The 12,708-nt window shown below is 46.9% G+C and overlaps 1 protein-coding gene across 3 annotated transcripts in view; it reads left to right on the top strand.

The window, feature by feature from the left end:
• Positions 1-4,137: 4,137 nt before the first annotated feature.
• Positions 4,138-12,708, top strand: part of MECP2 (methyl-CpG binding protein 2) — a 75,475-nt gene continuing 66,904 nt past the window's right edge. The window contains exons 1-2 of one of the 3 annotated variants that reach the window (XM_030807562.1): positions 4,138-4,282; positions 9,560-9,683. In XM_030807562.1, the coding sequence (XP_030663422.1) occupies positions 9,658-9,683 (26 nt within the window). In that variant the 5' untranslated portion in view covers positions 4,138-4,282; positions 9,560-9,657. Of the gene's footprint in view, positions 4,283-4,914; positions 5,072-9,559; positions 9,684-12,708 lie in introns of those variants that run through there. The other 2 variants (XM_030807560.1, XM_030807568.1) reach the window with 2 other exon arrangements.

Here is a 12,708-nt window from a genome sequence, read left to right as displayed (position 1 = left end):
GCCAACTTGTCTTCTTTTGTCTTTTTGATTAAAGCCATTCTAACTGAATTGAAGGGGTATCTCATTGGGCTTTTGATTTGAATTTCCCTGATGATGAGTGATGTTGAGCTTTTCTTCCCCTCCCTCCCTCCCTTCCTTCTCTTTCTTTTTTCAAGACAGGGTCTCACTCTGTCACCCAGGCCAAAGTGCAATGGCATGATCCTAGCTCATTGCAGCCTCAAACTCCTGGGCTCAAGTGATCCTCCCACCCCAGCCTCCCAAAAAGCTGAGATGACAAGTGTGCACAGTCATGCCTGGCTAATTTTTTATTTTTTTAGAGACAGCGGTCTTGCCATGTTAACCAGGCTGGTCTTGAACTCCTGGACTCAAGTGATCTTCCCACCTCGGCCTACCAAAGTGCTGGGATTACAGGTGTGAGCCAAGTGCCTGGCGAGCTTTTTCCTATATACCTGTTGGTCATTTGAATGTTTTCTTTTGAGAAACGTCTATTCAGGTCTTTTGCCCTCTCCTAACCTTTTATTTTATTCTATCTATCTATCTATCTATCTATCTATCTATCTATCTATTTCGAGATGGAGTCTCGCTCTGTCACCCAGGCTGTAGTGCAGTGGCGTGATTTCGGCTCACTGCAACCTCCACCTCCCAGGTTCAAGCGATTCTCCTGCCTCAGCCTCCTGAGTAGCTGGGACTACAGGTGCGTGCCACCATTCCCGGCTAATTTTTTTTTTTGTATTTTTAGTAGAGATGGGGTTTCACCATTTTAGCCAGGATCATCTCAATCCCCTGATCTCATGATCCGCCTGCCTCAGCCTCCCAAAGTGTTGAGATTACAGGCGTGAGCCACCGTGCCTAGTCACCCTTTTTTTTTTTTTTTTTTTTTAAGACAGGATCTTGCTTTGTTGCCCAGGCTAGAGTGCAATGTGCAATCATAGCTCACTGCAGCCCCAAACTCCTGGGCTCAAGTGATCCTTCCACCTCAGCTTTCCGGGGAGCTGGGACTACAGGTGTGTGCCACCACGTCTGTCTAATTTTTAAATTTTTTTTTGTAAAGACGGGGTCTTGCTTCTTGCTATGTTGCCCAGGCTTGTCTTGAACTCCAGTTCTCTGATTTTTTTAAAAAATCATAAGTAAATGTTGAATTTTATCAGATGCTTTTTCTGCATCTATTGAAATAATTATGTAGTGTTTTTCCCCTTAAGTTTGTTAAGGTTGGGTTTCTAATTTTAAACCATATTTGCATTCTTAGGATAAAACTCAACTTGGTTGTGATAGATCATATACTTCAGGATTCAGTTTGTCTAGAATTTTAAAACTTATTTCCACATCTTGTGTCATACTTTTCTTGGCTCATCATAGTAGATATATTAGTCTAGTAAAATAAGTTTGGAGACATTTATTTCTTTTCTGTGTATGATTGGAATTGCCTACTCATTAAAGATTTGGTGGAAGTCATCCGTAAAGCCCTCTTGGTCTGTTTTCCCTCTCTCTCTCTCTCTCTCTCTCTCTCTCTCTCTCTCTCTTTCTCTGTGTGTGCGTGTCTGTGTGTGTCTGCGTGTCTGTGTCTGTGTGTAGGGGGATGGGTAGCTTTTTAAATACATAGTCAATTTCATTGTGGTTACAGGGATTTTCTGTTTCTAAAGTCGGTTTGGGTAAGCTGTACTTTCCTAGGAATGTATTCCTTTTGCTTATGTTTTCAAATTTACTGACACACAGTTCATAATAAAACCTTTTCATGAGTAACATAATTTACTTTTCTCTTTATATCCAGCTTGTTAGAGGGTTGACTTTTGTTTTTCAGCTTTTAAAAGCAGCAGGTTTAAAATTTTCTCAATCCTTTCCATCATTTGTTTCTATTTCATTAAGTTTTATTCATCCTTATTTTTCTTTCTTCTACTTTTGCAGGCTTACTCTGTCATTTCTTTATGGCTTCTTGAATTGGATGTTCAGCGTGATGACTTTTGGACTGCTTTAGCTGCATCTCTATACTTCAGCATCACACATCCAATGGCTTACTCAACATTTCCACTTTCACACCACTGGGCACCCCAAGCTTAATACAGCCAAAGCAGAACTCTTGATCTGCACCTCTGAAAATGTACTTTTCCTGTAGTTCTCCCCACTATGGTGAAAGGCACCCTTATTTCCCCAGTTGCTCAGGCCCCAATCTCAGGAATCATCCTTGTTTCTTCCCTTGCTCTATGCCCCACATCCAATCCTTTTGTTCAGTTTTGAAAACATATCTTGAATCTCACAACTTCTCAGAGCTGCACTGCTACCACCCTAGTTAAAGCCACCATCAACTCTTTCTTCTAGACTGTTCCAGGGCCTTGCAACTAGCTTTGTGCTGTAGTTTTGTTTCATCACGTCCAGTTCTCCACTCTACACCTGCAACATAGATCAGACAGCTCCTGGCTCAAGATCCTCTGAGGGCTTCTCATCTTAGAATAAACTCTCGGTTCTGGCTGGGTGCGGTGGCTCACGCCTGTAGTCCCAGCACTTTGGGAGTCCGAGGCGGGCGGATCACTTGAACTCAGGAGTTTGAGACCAGCCTGGGCAACATGGTGAGCCCCCATCTCTATCAAAAATACAAAAACTTAGCCAGGCGTGGTGGTGCGCATCTGTGGTCCCAGCCACTTAGGACGCTGAGGAGGGAGCATCGCTTGAGCTCAGGGTGGACGTTGCAGTGAGCCAAGATTGCGCCACTGCACTGCAGCCTGGGTGGCAGAATGAGACCCCATCCCCCCCCCCAAAGAAGAATGAACTCCCAGTTCTCACAGTGGCCCCGGCTGCCTTTCCAATCACATTCCCTACCACTCTCCAGCAACACTGACTTCCTTGTTAGTCCCCAACATGCCAGGTATAGTCTCTCCTCGTGGCCTTTGAACTTGCCTGGAATGTTCTTTCCCCAGATATTCATATGAGAGAGTAAAATGAGGGTGAAAACCAGTAGATATCTAAATAGCACCCCCTTCACTCTTAGTTTATCTTTCTCAAAGCCCTTATCACTATGTGAAATGATATATTATACTTATTTGTATGCTAGTATGAATCTTCCCGGCAAGAATGTTAGTTTGCTGTCTGTTCAGTACCGTGCATCCAGAGCCTGGAAGAGTGCCTGGCATATAGCAGGTAGTCAATAAATGAATGGGGGCAGGCAGCCAAATCAGAATCAAGTTTTCTTGCTAAGCATAGAACTAACAGAAGGATCATTGAATGGATTGGATAATAACTGGCATCAGGGTAAGGTCCCCTTAACAAACACTCCTGTCCTGAACACCTGGTTAGCTAACAGTTTTCTCATACTCTTATTTTCCCAAAACACAATTGCTGGATCTCAGCTCCAAATCAACTCTTCTAGGAAAGTGAAAAATTGCTGGATCTCAGCTCCCAAATCATATCTTCCAGGCAGAGCTAACATTGCCCCTTATTCACACCTCCACCAAACCATCTGATCCAACAATGACAAGTGTCACGAGGCCTTGGCATGCACTCTCTTCCCCCGCCAGAGTTCTGCGAAGGCCAGGGTTGAGGATTTGTTGTCAGTTTATTCCCCGCCTCTATGAGAGCGTGAGCACCGGGCAGGCTCTGGATGAAATAATGCATTGAGTAGGCCTCATGAAACCAAGACCCCTCAGCTGGGGCAATGTCAGGCTGCAGGGTGGGCAACTTTGCTGCTTCTGCTAAGATGGTGATATTGAGAAAATGAGGGTGCAGTGAAACGCTTATTGCAGCGCACTCGGTGATCTGTGGACAGAGGGTCAATCGCCCTTCAGAGCGGCGCAAACAGGCGTCCCGAGCCTAGGCCTTCACTTGCCCCAGCATCCGCAAGGGTCCATTAATGCTTAACATTCAAATTCCGCCCACTAAACCAGCCCCTCCGCGCCCAAGCCGCCTCTTTTCTCCAAACGACGGCCAAAAGCAGCCAATCAACAGCTGGAGGGGTCCGCCCCCTTTTCCCTGGCCGAAATGGACGGGAAATCCCGCCAATTGACTGCATCGCCGCTGAGAAACTCCCCCCCCCCGGTCCCAGCCCGGCCATCACAGCCAATGACGGTCGGGCTCGCAGCGGCGCCGGGGGCGGGGCGCGGGCGCGCAGGTGCAGCAGCGTGCGGGCCGGCCAAGAGGGCGGGGCGCGACGTCGGCCGTGCGGGGTCCCGGCGTCGGCGGCGCGCGCGCTCCCTCCTCTCGGAGAGAGGGCTGTGGTAAAAGCCGTCCGGAAAATGGCCGCCGCCGCCGCCGCCGCGCCGAGCGGAGGAGGAGGAGGAGGCGAGGAGGAGAGACTGTGAGTGGGACCGCCGTGGCCGCGGGCGGGGACCCTTGCCGGGGGGCGGGGGTCAGGGGCGGGACGTGGCGCGGGAGGGGCCCGCGGGGTCGGACGACACGGCTGGCGGATGGCGTCCCTCCTCTCTACCCTCCCCCCTCCCGCCGCCGGTGGCGACTCTCCCCTCGGCCCGTCACCCGTGCTCGCGGGTGACCGTCCTCGGCGCGGCCTCCCTGGAGCCGCCTTCGCCTGACGCCCCTCTTCCTCCCGCCCTCGGCGCGCATCCCGGCCCCCGGCCCCGCGGGCGCCCCTGTCGCCGGGGCTTCGCCTGTCGGGGCTGCGCGCGCTCCTGCCCTTCTCGGGGTTTAGGGCCGCGGCGCCGTCGCGCGCCCGCGGCCCCGGCCTCTCCCTGGATCGCGCTCTCCCCTCTCCCTCCCTCGCGCGCCCCCTCTCCCGTTACTCGGCCCCCCCACCGACGCGCGTGCGCACTTCGCCTCCCGTCGGGAGAGTGCGCCACAAGGGCTCCTGAGCTCTCACCCCCATCTCTGGGCTTTGCCTCCCCCTCCTTCTCGCCCATTCCGTGAATTTCTGGCCCCCGCTACCCCCCGCGAACGAGTAGGTCCACCGGCTCCTTTCCCCATCTAGCAGGAACAAGTAGGTGGGGATTATTATCCGCAAAAGGGAGTAGACACTGTGTTCTGGGTCCCACAACTCATCATAAAGAGGTGGTTATAGTTCCCATCAGGAGCCGTGGGTAGGGGACTGTGCGTCCAGCAGCACCCGAGGCTCTTCCGCGCCTGAGGCTCTAAGGTGCGAGCGTGTCCCCAGGGTGCTCAGAGGTTCTTTGGAGTGCTGTGGCCTCGGAATGTGAGCACCCTCCCATCCTACCCTCCCCTTCGCCGGCGATCTTCCAGTTACATAAGTGGAGTGGGACATAGTAGGTAACGGGCTCTCATCGCCCTGGAGCGCTCGGGATCACCGGTACCAGATGGGGCAAGTTCATCGCGACGCTGTGGCTCCTGTTCATTGTGCCTGAAAGGTTATTCTCTGTTCAGTTTGGTCATGACCGAATCACCCAAACTGAAACTCAGATGACTCTTATATGGCAGTGGCAACGTTTCTGTGGTTTTACACTAAAGACTTAAGGTCATTATGAAGAGTTTAAAAGGATTGCTCTCGCAGGGGAGACTGTTTATGACATTGCTAAGTATGGACCCCGAGGGGGAAAAAGCTCAGTCTGGAATTGCTCTGTGGCGGTTGCTTCTGTTGTGAGTGTGTTCGGGTGTGGGTTGGTCACAGCAGAAATGGGCTCCACCACAAAATTGATATTCCTGACTCATGGTCAGGCAGATGTGTGCTTCTGGTTATTTTTCCAGGAACAGGAATGGGCTCTGCCGAGCCTTTCACACGTTGTGTCTCTGCTGTGCGGGATCAGTACCCCAGACTGTGAGATAACAGGATCGAATTCAGGGGTTGGTTGGTGATCCAGGAACCTTACCTACTTGGATGTGATACTGAGTGGCTTAGACGTTGTAGGACTCTCATAAGTTTTAGGCATTTTGTTATACTGTAAAAATGAAGCATATACGGCCTCGGTAGTAACATTGCACTAATAGGTAATTGTTACTCTAGAGAATTTTGGGCTCCGTGGCTGGAATGTTCATCAGTATCTCAGCAATTTCAGTTAATAACCAGATTAAGCTGACCTCTTGAGTCTTTTGAAATCTGCTGGGCCCCTATAATAAGACAGGGTCTGGATTTTTTAATCTTTTGGGAATTTCCACCAAAGATTTAGGGAAATAGGCTTATTTATGGGCTTTTCAGGATTTCTATTTCAAATCCCAGTGAGGAAGTCTAGGAAACACTTGCTTTTATTTTCTTACCTGAATATGTCAGAACCTTAAATCACCCAATCAATCTAGAAGTACTACAGTTGATTAAAGTAAGTCACCACAGGTCACCCATTCGTGGCAGGTCAGCTAGGTGGCTGATCACTGGAATACAGTCATATCTCCAGGCAGACACACGAGCCTCACTTGACGATCCCAAAGTTTGTACATCTGAGGTTGAGACGTGACAAGTTGAGGTCTCTGCTTTCTTCTTCATAGTTGGCAGTTTGTCTCCTCGGGTGCCCCTCCGGTTAGCTGTTTATCATACGTCTAGCCCTTTCAACAGTGCAGGCAGCTTCCAGAGTATAGTTTTCTCTGCAAAGTGCCTGGTGGAGGGGTACCTCCTTTTCCATTGTCTTAATGGCTCCATTGGGCTTCCATACCAGCCCTTTCCAGTGTCCTAACAGCTCAAAGAAACCCATCTGTGGCTTTCTTGTTAGCACTGGCCTATCACACCTTCCTATTGCCTGTTACTAAAATTTTGCGTGGAATGCTTTAAGCTTAGAGTACTGGGTCTTTGTTTTACCCGATTGATAGAAGAGTGTCATGCAGTCAGCCAAACTCCGACTTCTGTGCTGTTTAAATCCTTAGGTAGGTCTGGGGCAAGGCACAAACCACTGTGTATTCAAAGGGTTATGGTGCTTGCATTCTGTGTGTATATGTTTGTAATTTCCAACCAGAGTCGTTTCCCGTGCCTGCCCTGCCTCTGTGCAATCTAGTCTAGTGGGGTAGGGAGGCAAGCTGTGGAGTATGAAAAAAAAAAAAAAACAAAACTGGCTAGATGAGTTTAATAGGCTGTTACCCCCTCCAGAACATTCCTCCCATGTGGAGATGGAACGAGAAGTTCATTTCTTTAACCTAAAATAAAGAACAACAGAGATAAAATTGTTAGTTCCTTATTGGAGCCTGGTTTCCACTGCTAATGTACCTGCTTGGGACTCTGCATGATAAATGACGTGTCCTGGAACCTGAAATCTTTTATAAAGGTTAATATCAGCAGAAATCTTTTAATTAGCTAAGAGCAGCTTGTTCTCAAGCTGCCCGAGTTATCTTGGAGGAGGAGAGAATCACAGGAAATGTTTGATATTTCTAGTAACCAGTGTTTTCAGTGCGTGGGGTAAAGCACACTCCTAGACTGGCCAGTCCCAAAGAGTGTGGCAGGACACCTGCTTGTTTTCCCTGCCCTCTGCTGTGGTGACATCCTTGCAGACCAGTCTTGCGTGGCTGGCAGACGCAATCTTTTTTTCTTGGGTAGAGCGTTATCACCGCTGCGATGGAAGGACCTTGTCCTCGGTGCCTCCATACCAGCGCTTTCCAGTGAAACTACTGCTGTCCCGGCAAGCCCCTGTGCGTGTGCATCATTCCGGGTAGGACAAGATGTGAACAGGTCCCTCTTCTTTGGACTTAAGTAGAAGTTGTGCTCTTCTGCTTTTACCTGTTCTCTTCTGCCTTTCTCTTGCAAGAAACCTTCTCCTGTCGAAAGCTTGGTTTGCATGCCATTGCTTAAATACTTTGATGGTATGTATGGTATGTGGGATAACTGAGTGGGAGCCGGAATTGGGGGGTGGGCAGGGCATCCCCACCCCCACCCCCACATCAAAGGGGGAATGACCATTTTGTTAGAAAATAAAGCCTGAGTCTTATAACTTCTTCAAGTACATGTATGCTGGGTCTGCTGGCATGTGAATGTGTCCCCGCTGTGCTGTGTGGCTGTTTTGCAGTTACTGTAGACACTGTAGTCTGGGCTCTCATTATTGCCTCTGAAGTTGACAGGACCAAGCCTTAGTAAGGATGCACTTGTCTTCCTTGCCTAAGAGCTAGGGGTGTTTTATGTATATATATTAACTTTTTTTTTTTTAGATTTCACAAACTGCTCTTATTTTCTGACTCTTTTCTTTCTTTCTTTCTTTCTTTTTTTTTTGAGACAGTCTCGCTCTGTCACCCATGCTGGAGTGCAGTGGCACGATCTCAGCTCACTGCAACCTCTGCCTCCCAGGCTCAAGCAGTTCTCTGCCTCAGCCTCCCAAGTAGCTGGGATTACAGGCACCTGCCACCACGCCCAGCTAATCTTTTTTTTTTTTTTAAGTCGAGATGGGGTTTCAGCATCTTGGCCAGGCTGGTCTTGAACTCCTGACCTTGTGATCCACCCGCTTCAGCCTCCCAAAGTGCAGGGATTACAGGCGTGAGCCACGCGCCCAGCCTCTGGCTCTTTTCTTTTTGACATGAAATCTTAAGTTAATTATCTTAAACTTTAAGAACTAGAAGGATTCTTAGTCCAGCACCATCAGTTTACAAACAAAAAAAACTTGTGTCCTTGAGAAGTTGTGACTTTTCCAGGGCCTCCTAGCCAGGATACCAGTTTGGTTTTTATTATATAGCTAGCCGAGTAGTACTATGAACTTGACTTCTGGGATTTCAAAGTATTCTATGACTTGACTGTTTAAGGGAATTATGAGGCCTCACTGAACCTCAAAAGATAATTTTAGGTACCATCCTGGTAGATATAGAGCAGCAACAGACCAGTAAAAGACTTGGTTGGTGTTGCCCTTCTTCTGGGTTTGATTACATGAGTAATTGTGTGAATAGTCTCTAAGTTGTATGCTCTGAGCTTTTGTTTTTAGCTTATAAAAGTGCTACTCTTGGGCCAGCATAGTATCAGAAATTAGCTAATTAATATGGGGCAGTTTAGGCTTTAACTAGGAAATGATGGTTATCTTAATGACAAAAAGGGTACTGACAAAAGTCCTTTTTTGAACATGTGCTCAAAAGAAAAAGAGAAACTTTCAAACTAATAACTGAGTTTGTTGAACATCGAGATTGACTGATCTGAGAGGCTTAAAACTGATTGCCCTGAAATAGACTTGCATGTTTTGGATGATGGCGTTGGGTCTCCCAGAGCACTTGGTTTCCCTTGGTGCTGATTTTTTCTCTCAGGATTAAAGCCCCTTTACGTGATGTTGTTACAGCAGCTCATTGCAACTTCATTCAGCTGCTTGAAAAAGAAGGGAGACTGCCTCTAGGTTCCATGTGTTCTTTCAGGGATGGTATTTTGATGTTGCCTATTCTCTTAAACATGTATTCTTCCCTGAGAATTTCTGTGTGACGTGATAGAAGAAGTACTTGCCAGAAATCACCACTCATGGTATGCTTTTGTAGTGTGGAAGTGTCCCCTAGAGGTGACAAGACTTGTGATAGTGTTGATTCTAACAAGCATGAATCTTTCCTTTATTTTAGCACTGTGTGTTACGTGCCAGTAATTTGCAGCTTATCCTTTGTTTCTAGCTAGGTAAGCTGGGAAATAGCATAGTACTTTGTCTATGTGTTTATCTTCAAAATGTCCCAAATAGCCCTGGGAAAAAGGTCGTGCAGCTCAATGGGGGCTTTCAACTTACAATTTTCTTTGTTTTAGGCTCCATAAAAATACAGACTCACCAGTTCCTGCTTTGATGTGACATGTGACTCCCCAGAATACACCTTGCTTCTGTAGACCAGCTCCAACAGGATTCCATGGTAGCTGGGATGTTAGGGCTCAGGTAAGTAACCTTCCTTTTTTTTTTTTTAGTATATGTCCTGGTTTGGCCATCTGTTTTTTTTTTTTTAAAAAAAAAAAAAGGAAAAGAGGAAAAAAATATACTACTCTTGGACAGTATAAAAGTACCCCAAAGACTAAAGACATAACTGTGCCAAACTGTGCCATATAATAAAAAAAAGTCACTTCCCTGAGCCCTGAAAGGTCAGTGTGTGTAGGGTTACTTGGTCGCCACAGCGTGATCTGGGGGCGGGTGTCAGATTAGAGCCGGAACTGGTGATCTGCAACTTCAGTTCACCTTGAAGCAGGTCAGCTGAGCTGAGAGCGCTTGCACTGAGCCCTTTTGCGCTGCTGCTGTTGCCTTAGCGGTCTTCAGCATGTGTTTGCTTCGGTTTGGGGTAAATGGCTTAGTGGTCAACATTAGTGAGCAGTGGTAATGCATTTTCAGATACGGGAACTGGTATATGGCTGGTTCCCTAGAAGGACATCCTCCTGAAAGCTGTCTCAGAACACCGGGGGCCATGGCTAATGTCATGTGCTTGCTACACTCCTCCCATGGTAACTGAAGAGAGTACCCAGATATACATCTGGTTCTTGGGACTCTAGAGGAGGATGAGTACTTTGTAAAGAGCTGGGGGCCCAAGTCATTCTAGGTCGGACACTCAGGTGCTGTATCAGCTGCAGTTTGAACTACTTGGCACCATTGTGTGGACTTTAGTTTTGTAAAAATGAATGGTTCCTTAATTTCTCAACCTTCAAGCTCGACATCTCAAGCTGTTTTTTGTTGTTGTTGTTGTTGTTGTTGTTTTGTTTTGTCTTTTTGATTAGTGGTCACTCTGCATTTGATGTTTTGACATGTGGATTTCAGAACTTCTGTGTAGTAAAGCAGAATGTTCCAGTCGAATTTTCCCATTTTTTTCCCCTAAGCAAAAATGTGAATTTTCACATATGCAGCCATTGTGATTCCAACTGAGACCCTAAGTCGTACTTTGTTGTGTCTCTCTAGTGGTTTCTGACACCTCAGTGTGAAGCTGTTGTAGACATCCATAAGAAATAGCCTGCTTAGGGATTATGTGAGGGCAAGGTTTGGCTGAAGGAGAATAGAAGGTGTGGAAGGAAGCAAAGAGCAGAAGAGCATCACACTGCCTCAAGTCCCAAATTTGATTCTGCTCCTGATCCTGTGACTCAAATTGTCATTCTCTTTTACTGCTGCGGGGTGTGCTCTGGGCCCAGCTGACAGGACATTCTTTGTACTCCACGTATTTATGCTGGTGGGAGTTGTATGGCTAGTGCTTTGTGCTTTGTCTCAGAAATTGTGTGGACTAAATGTAATATGGGCAGTGAATGGGTTTCTTCTGGAAGATGTTAGGCCTGGAGCATGGTTTGGGTTTTTACGACGAGTCTTTTTCTCAGATTACAGATTACGAATGGATGTTATAAAACAGGCAGTGTTGACACCATACAGTTTCTCCTAAGAAATGTACAGAGAGTTCAACCTGAGGAAGCTAATTGAAAATAAACTTTTAAAAAGAAATATAGAAAGAGGAGATTTAAAAAATATCTTATTACTTATGAATGGGAAAGATGTAGCCATTTGAGCTTCAAATAACTTTTGAGGGAATTCTCAAAGGACAGTACCTGTCTTTAGTAGATAAATGCTTGATACCTATTTTTCTTCTTTTACTTTTTAAAGAATTACTAAAATAGTACATGGATTTATAGAAAAATCAAACCACTTAAAAATTCATCAGGTAGGGCTGGGCAACGTGGCTCATGCCTGTAATCCCAGCGCTTTGGGAGGCCTAGGCGGGTGGATCACCTGAAGTCAGGAGTTCGAGACCAGCCTGGCTAACATGGCGAAACCCCGTCTCTATTAAAAATACAAAAATTAGCTGGCTGTGGTGGCTCGAGCGTGTAGTCCCAGCTACTCGGAAGGCCGAGGCAGGAGAATCACTTGAACTTGGGAGGCGGAGGTTGCAGTGAGCCAAGATCACACCACTGCACTCCTGCCTGGGTGACAGAGTGAGACTCTATCTCAAAAAAAAAAAAAAAAAGTATCAGGTAAAAAAATGAAAGCTCCCCGCTTAGTCTCTGCTCCCACTACCCAGAATAACCGCTGTTAATAGCTTAATGTAGATCCTTCTAAGTCTTCTAAGACTAAACTGTGTACTTTTTGTGTTGTAATTAACAGGAGGAGTTTTTTTTGTTTTGTTTTTTCTTTTTTTGAGACGGAGTCTCGCTCTGTCGCCCAGGCTGGAGTGCAGTGGCGCGATCTTGGCTCACTGCAAGCTCCGCCTCCCGAGTTCATTCCATTCTCCTGCCTCAGCCTCCTGAGTAGCTGGGACTACAGGCGCCCGCCACTACACCCGGCTAATTTTTTTGTATTTTTAGTAGAGACGGGGTTTCACCATGTTAGCCAGGCTGGTCTCGATCTCCTGACCTTGTGATCTGCCCGCCTTTGCCTCCCAAAGTGCTGGGATTACAGGCATGAGCCACCACGCCCTGCCAGGAAATCCTTTCCTACTCTTAACAGATCAATAGTCATCTATATTTTCTTCCTAAAAAACCTGATGATGTATTATATTCATACATATGTATTTGATACATACCAAAGGGCCAGATGCGGTGGCTCATGCCTGTAATCCCAGCACTTTGGGAGACTGAGGTGGGTGGATCACCTGAGGTCAAGAGTTCAAGACCATCCTGGCCAAGATGGTGAAATCCCGTCTCTACTAAAAATAGAAAAATTAGCCAGACGTGGTGGCGGGCGCCTGTAATCTCAGCTACTGGGGTGACTGAGGCAGGAGAATCGCTTGAACCCAGGAGGCAGAAGTTTTGGTGAGCCAAGATCATGCCACTGCACTCCTGCCTGGGTGATAGAGTGAGGCTCTGTCTCAAAAATAAATAAATAAAAATAATAATTTTATAGTTAAGTTGCCCTGTGTTTTTCCTGTGATTAAAAAAAAAAATTTTAACTTGGGGGTGGGATAAGGTATAGCCCACTTAGTCAGTTGTGTCTAAGCCACTTG

The sequence above is a fragment of the Nomascus leucogenys genome, chromosome X (assembly GCF_006542625.1).
Source record: "Nomascus leucogenys isolate Asia chromosome X, Asia_NLE_v1, whole genome shotgun sequence".
NCBI classification, from domain to species: domain Eukaryota; kingdom Metazoa; phylum Chordata; class Mammalia; order Primates; family Hylobatidae; genus Nomascus; species Nomascus leucogenys.
Note: the sequence above shows the minus strand (reverse complement) of the source record. Positions and strands in the feature narration are given on the sequence as shown.